This window comes from Tupaia chinensis, unplaced genomic scaffold, assembly GCF_000334495.1.
Source record: "Tupaia chinensis unplaced genomic scaffold, TupChi_1.0 Scaffold000355_1, whole genome shotgun sequence".
Lineage (NCBI taxonomy): Eukaryota > Metazoa > Chordata > Mammalia > Scandentia > Tupaiidae > Tupaia > Tupaia belangeri.
Genome location: NW_006159850.1, coordinates 7,251,587 through 7,262,268, shown reverse-complemented (window position 1 = coordinate 7,262,268; position 10,682 = coordinate 7,251,587). Strand labels below are relative to the sequence as shown.

The 10,682-nt window shown below is 40.4% G+C and overlaps 1 protein-coding gene and 1 pseudogene across 2 annotated transcripts in view; both read left to right on the top strand.

Annotated features, from left to right (window-relative positions):
- Positions 1-7,089, top strand: part of CENPN (centromere protein N) — a 30,034-nt gene extending 22,945 nt beyond the window's left edge. For both annotated transcript variants that reach the window (XM_006152594.3, XM_006152592.3), the window contains 3 exons: positions 652-764; positions 5,997-6,123; positions 6,381-7,089. In XM_006152594.3, coding sequence (XP_006152656.1) covers positions 652-764; positions 5,997-6,123; positions 6,381-6,463 — 323 coding nt within the window. In that variant the 3' untranslated portion in view covers positions 6,464-7,089. The remainder of the gene's footprint in view (positions 1-651; positions 765-5,996; positions 6,124-6,380) is intronic.
- Positions 7,090-9,347: 2,258 nt separating this feature from the next.
- LOC106735319 (cytochrome c-like) lies at positions 9,348-9,677 on the top strand (annotated as a pseudogene).
- Positions 9,678-10,682: the final 1,005 nt, after the last annotated feature.

Sequence of the window (10,682 nt, the reverse complement as noted above, 5' to 3'; positions counted from 1 at the left end):
TTCCTTCTCGAGTCAGCTTATGTACTCTTCAGACCAAAAAAAAAAACTTAAAAGGGGGGAGGGAGAATACAAAACTGTATGGTATAATCCCAGTTTAAAAAATTTGTGTATTTTTATGCACCATATAAAGAGCTAGATAGAAATATATTAAAAAGTTAAACGTGCTTGTCTCTGGGTAGTAGAATTATGGGTGATTTTTGTTTTCTCCCTTATCAGCCTGTACTTTCTAAATTCTCTCTAATAAGAAATTATTGTAATAAAGAGAAGAAATAGCTATTTTAAATTATACAAATAATCTGAAAGGTTAGGAATGAAAGGAGGATACCTTAAAGATAAAACATATTCTTTATTTTTTTCTCTTAATTTGCCAGAGGGCACATGTTCTCACTAAAAGGTGGGGTATAGTGAAAAAAGCACCTCCCCATGGGGCATAATAATGCCACAGAACCTTCCTCATTTCACCCTCCTGTCAGGATTTTGGGCAGACACACATAATCCCTGGTGCATTTCCCAAACCTCCAGGTCTGGGATTTGAACTACATAGTTGGCCATGTGGGATCCAGCCACATAAACCATCATGCCACAGGCTGGCCCATGGCATGAAATATATATTCTTAATGACTGTTGCATTTGAAATCTTCCACAATATAGTAGATTCAAGGATCATTCATGAAAACGCAATAGAAAAAAACAGAGTCCAGAGAGTAACTCAAGAAACTTTTGGAGACTACCCTCAACCACGACTGGAATTTGCACAATACAAGGTAAGATATTACAATAACCATATCAACAGTAGATAAGATACCAGTATTTTTTTAAAAGAACAAAAACCTTCAGTAGAAAACAAGTCTTAAGGGACTGGCAGGTCATATGGTGGTTGAGACACTGGACTCCCACAAGGCCAACCATGGTTCAAGTCCCAGACCTGGTGGCTTGCTTTCTCACTTTCTCTCTCTCTCTCTCTGTCTCTCTGGTAAAATTAAAATAATTGAATAAATAAGTATAATTAAATAATTACTTTTTAAAAAGAAAACAAGTCTTAAGAAACCTTTCCTTTTTCATTTATCACTTCAGTTTTGTATAGTACATTTTTTAGTTCCATTTCTACGACTAAGTCATTAAGCAGATTGGTCAGTAAGCTGGGAACTTAAGGGTGGATGTCTCGTGGTTTGCCGTGGCACCATAAGGTTTGTATTTTTTGATAGATATGCGACATCATACTAGAATAATGTAATTCTGTCCATATAAAAAGCATACATTAGATAAGCATCAGAAAGCAACAAGCACACCACTACACAGTAATATAAATCTAATCAATTTATTCTGAATGCTACTATGAGTTCGTAATAAAGCACAAATTTATGCATGAACTAAGTAGTCTTGCATGATGGTAAACGCTTCGTGTAGTGAATACTAACTGACTTCAAGAGCAAGACAAGGACTGAGAAGGGATTCCCTACCCTGGAGAACCGGTGTAAGTCCGGGTGCTCGTTTAACGGGCACGTCACTAAATGAGGAGTGGCTGTATTAATGTAGTTATGTATGACTGGCTGTGATCCTTACATTAATATTCAAGGGGGAGAACCTGTAGGTAATATTTTTCTAGCCCATTCACGCCTAGAACATCACTTGGCACAGAGCAGATGCTCATAGATACTTGTTGAATAAAGCATATAATGCAGCCCTCACTAACAACCTGCTAATACCTGTTTAATCACCGCTGAGACTTAAAAGCAGTTCTCCAGCTTGAGGAATCCCTTTCCTTAGTGTTTTTCTTCTTCAGCAGTGAGGTGGCAAGCACAAGCATAGAAGCAGCAGAAAATTGTGTTTGTCAATTCAATAAAATTATCAAGGAAGGCAGCTACCACCTGGAACAGATCTTAGGTGAGGATGAAACTGGGCACTTTCAGGAAAATATGTCTGGAATGTCCTACCTACACAAAGAAGCTGAAACAGTGCCTGGTTTTAAGGCTTTTAAAGCCAGTGTCATGTTGTTGGGAGGAAGCGGAGGGAAGTCCTCCTAAGGACAGTTTAATAGAGCTGGAAATGCAGCAGGACTTAGAAGAAAGAGGAAAGAATGGAAGAAGTACAAAGTTCTCTGTACAAGGATCAGCCAGCGTCTTCTCAAAAGGTAATGGGGCTCTATTAGAACTAGAGAGAATAAATCTGAATGCTGAGCAGTTCACGGAAGTGCAACAGCAAATCATGAAATTTATGAAGAACAAAAGAAACTTACAGAGCAGACCACGATAATAAGATTCTCCTTGAGGGACCAGCAGTTGGCATAATGGCTATGTTGCTGGACTCCCATGTAGTCGACCACAGTTCAAGTCCCGGACCCAGTGGCTTAAACTCACACCGGGCGCATGTGTGTGCGTGCCCAGGATCCTGAGAGGAGAATGGAACAGAAGGGATTGCGGCATGGCCCTCCCCGCTGGGGGTGATTTCTCGCTTTCTGTCTTTATGTCGCTCTTTCTGGTGAGCACACACACCTTATAACAAAAAAACTCTCAAAAATAAAATAAAGATTCTCCTTGAAAGCTACACCCAACACCTCTTCCACTGGAAATAGCTTTATTTCATCACTGTCACCTCCCTTAATCAGGCCCTCCATAACTCATGATAACTCTGATGGTGACATTGATGACCTTGAACCACTACCACACTTTGAAGAAGTCAGTGGATAAAATATTAATCTTTTTTATGAATGAACTTTAATTTTTTGGTACCTCATCTTTATTATTTTTGCCAACTATGTTTTTATGTTCTGTTATATGTAAGAGATGCAAATTTAAACAAAGTTATCAAGTTAGAGTTTCCTTTATATCTTTTCATTACTCAGAATAAATAAAAATCAATCACGCTAGATTTATATTACCATGTTGTGGTGTGTCTTGTCGCTCTCTGGTGCTTATCTAATATGTGCTTTTTGTATGGATAGAATTACATTATTCTAGTGTTATGTCACATGATATCTATTGAAAACTACATACACATCCTATGGTGTCAAGATACCCACAAGACATCTGCCTTTAAGCTCTTTGCTTAGTGACCAGTTAGCTTAACACCTTAGTCATAGGAACTGGGTCATTAAGTAAGGAGTGCCTATAAAGAAGTCACTACATAGCCCACTTGGCCTCACATGAAGAAAGAACGGTAGCGTATACAGTACTGCAAATGTAGCTCCTTCCAGAAGTTCACTGCTTCTCACCAGAAAAGGACCACAGGTAATTAATGCAAGCCCATTGCCACCGTTAGAACCTGAGGTTTCTATCATGATTATGCTAATCTCTTTGTATCTTCCTAAGCTAGAGCCCACACCTTAAATCTACCACTAATCTGCTCACTTCAGCCCAATGCCTGTTTGGATTGATTTGTTTTTAATGGGAGAAGCTCATTGACTTCTTCCAAGTAGTTTCCTTAATGGCAGGTTTTAATCCAATTCCTTTATAGACAACTCCTAATGTAGGACAGTGGTTCTCAAAGTGTAATCCCTGGACTAACTACGTCAGCACTTGGAAATGGGTCAGAAATGCAGATTTGAGGCCCACCCTAGTCCTACTGCATCAGGGGAGGTGGGACCAGCAATGTTTTCACAAACCCTCCAGCTGATTCTCAGTGCCCTAAAATCAGGACCACTGGGCCAGGATTCCGAAATGGATGCAGGAGACTCAATTCACTGAACTTCCCTTCACACACCTGTTAGAATGATCCTTTCTTGTAAGTCAAGATGCACATTTATACCTACTAATTTTTCCCTAGCTTTTCTATTTTGAAAATGTCAGACCTTCAGAAAACTTGGAAGGATATCCAAAGAACATTCATTATCTTATTTCTCTTCCCAGTTAACACTTTGTCACATTTGCTTTCTTTTTATTCTGAATCATTTGAGTTAGTCATAGACGTTACTCATCCCCCAAACATTTCCACATACTGCCTCCGAACTTTAAGAATCACCTTAAGTTTAAAAAAAAAAAAAAATGGAAACAGACTCTAAGAGCCAAGTACCTGTTGAAGTAGCAGTACAGTTAGTTGGCCCTTAGTATTTACCAGTTCAGCATTCAGAGATTCCACCTGCTGTGGATGGAATACACTCAGAAAAGACAATTGGTTGTGCCTGTTCTCAACATGTACAGACTTACTTTTCTTGTCGCCCTTCCCTAAACAGTGCAGTGTAACAAGTATTTCCATGACGTGTACATTGCATTACATATAAGTATCTGAAGAGGATTCACAGTGTACAGGAGGATGTGCATAGATTACATGCAAGTAATACGCATTTTATGTAAGGGATTCAATCATCTGAGAATCTGGGTGTCCTCGAGGAGTCATGGAACCAATTCCCCCCACAGATTCCAAGGGACAACTGTACTTGGACCTGATGATACATGATTTTTTTCATTGTTATTAGTTATTTGGTATGCCATGCTATTGGAGTTTTGTTTTTAAGAAGAGTCCTTTTGTGTCTCTTGTGGATACATACTGGAGTATTTAAGCTAGAATGTTATGATATCTTGGATTTGCTTCAAAATAACACAGTGGAGGAGAGCTGTGGGAAATAGAAGGCAGGATAAAGATGAAATAAAACTGGTCATGAGCAGATGAATCATTTCACTGGGGGTAATATGCACATGAGACTCAATCTGTGGTCCTTACTTTTGTATATGTTTAAAACCTTCCAGACCGCCCATGACCTCATGGTTAAGGTGGCTGTATCCCACATGACCTACCGCATAGTTTGAATCCAGAACCCCATGGCTTGAAAAACACCAGGCATTTGTACATGCATGCCTACAATTCCAAACAAAGAGAGAAAGGGAGGAAAAAAGACTGTGGTGTGACCATTCCCATGGGGGGGGGGTGCTTTCTTGCTTTCCCTCTCTCTTTTTCTCTCTCTTGATCTCTCTCTAGTGAGTGCATATGCCCTCTGGAATTTTTTTTTAACTCTCCATCATAGGAAATTAAAAAGAAATTATAGCGGTAACTCAAAAGGTATTTTTACATTGAAATGGCAGATTACAAAAGGTGGTGGTAATTTTCCATTAAAAAATGCACACTGGGACCAGCAGATACTATAATGGTTACGTTGCTGGTTGACCCCAGTTCAAGTCCTGGGCCCAGTGGCTGAAAACTCACACTGGGCACATGTACATCCATGCCCAAGATCCCAAGAGGAGACTGGAGTAGAAGGGATTGCCATGTGGCCATCCCCCTGGGATGATTTCTCACTTTCTGTCTCTCTGTCTTTCTCTGACGAGCACATGCACACTATAGCAAAAATCTTTCACCAAAAAATGTAAACTGTAAGGGCCAGCAGGTGGCATAGTGAATGGTTAAGGCACTGGACTCCCTATCACGGACCGCAGTTTGAATCCTAGAGGTGGTGGCTTGAAATTCACTCCAGGGGGTACCGGCAGGTTGCACGGTGGTTAAGATGCTGAAGGCTGACCACGGTTCAAGTCCCAGACCTGCTGGCTTGCCTGCTCACTTTCCCTCTCTCTCTCTGTTTCTGTCTCTTTCTGGTCAAATTAAAATGAATGAATGAATAAATAAATAAATAAAAGAAACTCACCCCGAGCACATATGAGTGCATGCATTAAATCCCACAAGAAGAATGGAGGAGAAGGGATTGCAGTGTGGCCATCCCCCCAGGGAGTGATTTCTCACTTCCCCTCTCACTGTCTCAGTCTCTCTGCATCTCTCCAGTAAGCACACGAGACCTATGGGGGAGGGGAAGACTTAAAAAAATTTTAATCTGTAAAGGGCACCTGAGGATGGGCCTGATATTCAACGACTAGTGTCAGCCACTGCATGTGGGTATTCCGTTTTGGATATTGTGTAGTGTGTGGGTTGCAGTTAGCAAATTGTGTGGTCCCCACCCTCATTGATCCTATTTTCTTGATGATGAGAGTTAATGAATGTATGGTCTAGTTTCATTGTATTTACCATTCTAACTGATAAATTTCATAGTCATGTGTAAAAACATCTGCTTACAGCTTGAGACGAAGTTCAAAAGTGACTTAAATGGGGGCGTCTTGGCTGAGAGGCAAGAACCCCTCCGGTGCCTGATAAAGTTCTCGAGCCCACACCTTTTGGAAGCATTGAAATCCTTAGCACCAGCCGGTGAGTTACCAGCTTATTTCACAAGTTAGAAACATCAACAGCATAGCTCCGTTGGATCCTGTCTCCTGACTGCTCCCTGAGCTCTCCCAGCACCCCAGTCTGCGAGCACATCTGCCCTGTTCAGCATGTTCTGCTGCACTTAATAGGGGGAGGGGGCATGTCCACGTCCACCTCTAATCTTGGGTATTTTTATACAGGCTCAAATCTTTGTGATTATTTTAATTTTCCTCCCTTTTTATTTCTTTCTTTGACTTTAGGTATTGCAGATGCACCACTTTCTCCGTTGCTCACTTGTATACCCAACAAGGGAATGAATTATTTTAAAATTCGAGATAAATAAGCTAGATGTGACCTTGTAAGCACAGCAATTCCCTAACTACGTTGCACACACGTTGTAGTTAATGGCTAGCTCTCCAGCTGCTGTCCATAGGCTTGTATTTTAGAAATTAACTCCTTGCCATTGAAAATTTAGAACTATTTGTATAATTGTTGGGCCTGATTCCTCCACTGTGTGCCCCCCACCCCCGTACATCCTGCTAAGTACAGCAGTTGTGGGGCATTGAAATGGGACAGGCCATACATGGCTCCAGGCTGGACCCTGAGTGCCTGAATGCCCTAAAGTCACGCATGGCACAGTGGTTGGCCCTTTCCCTGCTCCATCCTGGGGAGGTCTGGTTCCAATCGCTGACTTCCAGGGATTGTTTTCTTAATCGCATCATGGAAAAAAGCACCAAGAAACCAAACCCAACTCAGCACTCCCCCAGAGAACCAAAGCTGCTCCATTCAGAGAGGAGTTGTACCAGTTCACTTCTTACAATAGGATATAGCAGCAGATAAGGTGATTCAGTTCATATGATGTAAGTGTTTCATTGTAAATAAACTGAATAATCTGTTTTATTATATGTATGACATTCAAACTGACTAATACCATACTGATTTGGGAATAAAGATATTTAAATACGGATACATCAGTTAATTTTGATGGAAATCCTTCAGTGATCACTGAAAAACAGGACATATCCTTTTAAAATATATTTTTTTAGATTTTGCTAGCATATGCTAGTCAGAGAGATTCAAACAAGAGGGGTGAGGGAGGAGAGAAGTTTAAAATTACCCCTGTGGGGATGACCATGCTGCTTTCCCCTCTCCATTCTCTTGGGATTTGGGGCATGCATGCACACATGCCTGGCATGTCTTTCAAGTCTTGGGGTCCAGGACTCAAACCACATAGCCATGTGGGATCTAGCACCTTAACCACCATGCTATCTGCTGGCCCTAAAATATCATTTTAAAGTCCACTCCCAATCTTGTTCCAGAGAGGATTTGGGATTATAAAAGCATGTTGCAATGACGAAATGTAAAGATGGGAGATAAAGGGATTGTGGTGTGACCATGCCCCCACTGGAGAATGCTTTCTCCCTGTCTTCTCTCTGCACATGCCCTCCAGCAGAATTTTTAAACATTAAAAGGTGAGGAAATCTGGGCAGATGAGGGAACAAAAAACATAGAGGAGAACAAAATAAGACTTGGGATAAAATAACTATGTAAGAATGTACAAGTGCCTCTCCAGTTCCAGAAGATTGGAAATTTAACATGGAATCTGTCAGTGTACAACACAAAAACAAACACTTGCAAATAAAGATGTTTAAAAACTGGTATTCGAGTTACTTTTGCTAAAAACCAGAAAGAGGCTTATACAGAATGCATACAGTTAGGAAAAGGGGGGGAGGGGTAAACAATACTTTATAATAAAATGGTACTGTCTATAGGTTGTAAGTCATGTGAAAAACTATTGTTCATATATAATTAACAAATGTCATATATACTTTAGTTATCCCAGAATGAGGCACTGAGTCCACAGGGAGGGACTAAAAGATGACCATTTCCTTCTGTACCACAATCGGCGAAGGGCGCCTTTCCTATGCGCACACTCAGTACACCTGCACAGAGGTCCTGCTAGTACTGGTGGCTACTCCTGGCTCAAGCCCTCCTTGATGCTTGGCAGGAATGTGTAACAAGCCTGAACAAGAAAGACTATACTGCCACTTGGGGCTGCACCCTGGGACACTCCTAGACAGAGGCCCCTGCTTCAGAAAATGAAAGGACTGGGACTAGCAGATGGCATAATGGTTACATCACTGGACTCTCACGTAATCGAACACGGTTCACATCCCAGACCCGGAGGCTTGAAACACACTAGGCACGTGTGTGTGCATGCCCAAAATCCTGAGGAGAGTGAAGGAGAAGGGATTATGGCATGCCCTCCCCCCAGGGGTGATTTCTCACTTTCCATCTCTATCTCTTCCTGTCTCTGGTCAGCACACACTATAGCAAAAATATCTCTTAAAAGAAAAAAGAAAACAAAAGGACTAGTTGAAAGTTCCCCCAAATTCTTTGATCTATTATGTACTTGATGGACATTATGTAAATGCAACTTGGGAACAGATGACAATGACCCCAACAGTTAAAGGAATTTACTACACATAGATAGGATCTCCAAAAATGAGTAACAGCAAATGCTTTCTGAGCACTCGCTATGTTAACAGGCACAGTGCTAAGTATTTCAAGCTCATTATTATATTTTCACAATCCCATGAACTTGGGATGTCAGAAAAGTCATGGCATATTTTTCTGTGCAAAAAGGCATCATGGCTTTTCCGACAACCCAATAGTTTTATTGTTCTTTTAATTTTCTTTTTTGAGAGGTTTTTCCTATAGGGCCCATGCACTCGCCAGAAAGAGAGACAGAAAGTGAGAAATCACCCCCTGGGGGTTGGCCACACCACAATCCCTTCTCCATTCTCCTCTTGGGAACACATAACTATTATACCAACTGCAGATCCTAGTTTTATTACTCTTAAGTGAATGCCCAGATCTTAGGCTAAGCAGCAGCTGAGCCTGAACTAACCCCAGGCAGTGAGACCCCATGACCTGCATTATAGGAAACTATCCCACAGTGCTATGGTTTGGGTTATGTGTCCACCAAAGGTTCATGTTTTAGAAAATGGTCCCCAGTGTGACAGTACTGGGAGGTGGTGGGGCCTAGTGGGCCTGGATCATGGTGGCATCCCTCCTATGAATGCATTAACAATGTCTCACAAGAGACTGAGTTCTCTTGCTAGCGCTCATGAGAGAGAATTAATTTTTGTTGAGTGCCAGTTGTTATAAAAAGTTACATGGAGAGAGTCTGGCTTCTGAGCGGTTACTCTAAATTCCCAAGCAACGAAAGAGAATTAAAAATGGTTGACGTTGAAAAAGGCAAGAAGATTTTTGTTGAGAAGTGTCCCCAGTGCCACACCGTGAAAAAGGGAGGCAAGCACAAGACTGGCCCAAATCTCCATGGTCTATCTGGGCGGAAGACAGGTCAGGCCCCTGGATTCTCTTACACAGACGCCAACAAGAACAAAGGCATCACCTGGGGAGAGGATTCTCTGATGGAGGATTTGGAGAATCCCCAGAAGTACATCCCTAGAACATAAATGACCTTCGCTGGCATTAAAAAGAAGTCGGAAAGAGCAGAGTTGATAGCTTATCTTAAAAACGCTACTGAGTAATAGGTGGCCACTGCCTTATTTATGACAAAACAGAAATGTCTCACCTTTTTTATGTGTACCATATTTTTTAATTGATCTCCTACACCAGAACTCAGATCATGAATGGCTGACAGGATATTTTTGTTGGAAAATCCTGATTTAAGTAACACTGGCTTGTGGTTAAATTAATATTGTTTTTTTTTTTAATTTTTATAGTAATTTCAGTTCAGTAAGTGCTATCACTACTTGCCCTTTCTAAAGATATAATTGGTAATTCATTAGCGATGCTCATCTTCCTACAAGGACGGTGAATGCCATCTCAAAGCCTACTGGAGATTGCTTTTATTTAGGCTTATATGTAACTGGTTATATGAATATATAAATGCTGGCAAAATCCCTTCACTTCTCGAAACTAAGCAGACTCACCTGTATTTTCATTTGTGTTTATTAACCTGTTAAGGCAAAAGCTGAAGATAAGGTAGTGATGTCTACTTTATATATTTGGTCATAACTCTACCAATTTAATTAGAATTCCCTGTATCCAAAACACTGCCTTTTACTTATTGAAAGACATTTTAGTATGGTTTATGTATACTACCAAAGAATATGTAACAGTTTACATATTTATTTATTTATTTATTTATTTTTATTATCATAATAATCTTCTTTCTATTATACTAGATTACATACAACTTTACATTGACTTCCATTGCTTTTTCAAAAGGGAATGCCATGCATGTCAGTCAATACAGAGATATCAATCTCCCCGCTTTATCATTCAATATCTTTTCCATGCTTTTCCCAATAATTATTATTATAATTTTTTTAAACAATCAATCACTATTTCTCATTTTGCTTATTAAAAAGACTTCACCCATCATGAAATACTTCCCAGACCGGTTCAGTTGAGAATACTATACATGTCATCATCAACAGGTAATAAACCATATCTATTTCTCATTAACATCCTGCCTCTCTATTGTTCACTGCTGTCTTTATCCTCTTCTCTCTCCTTTTTTTTTTTTT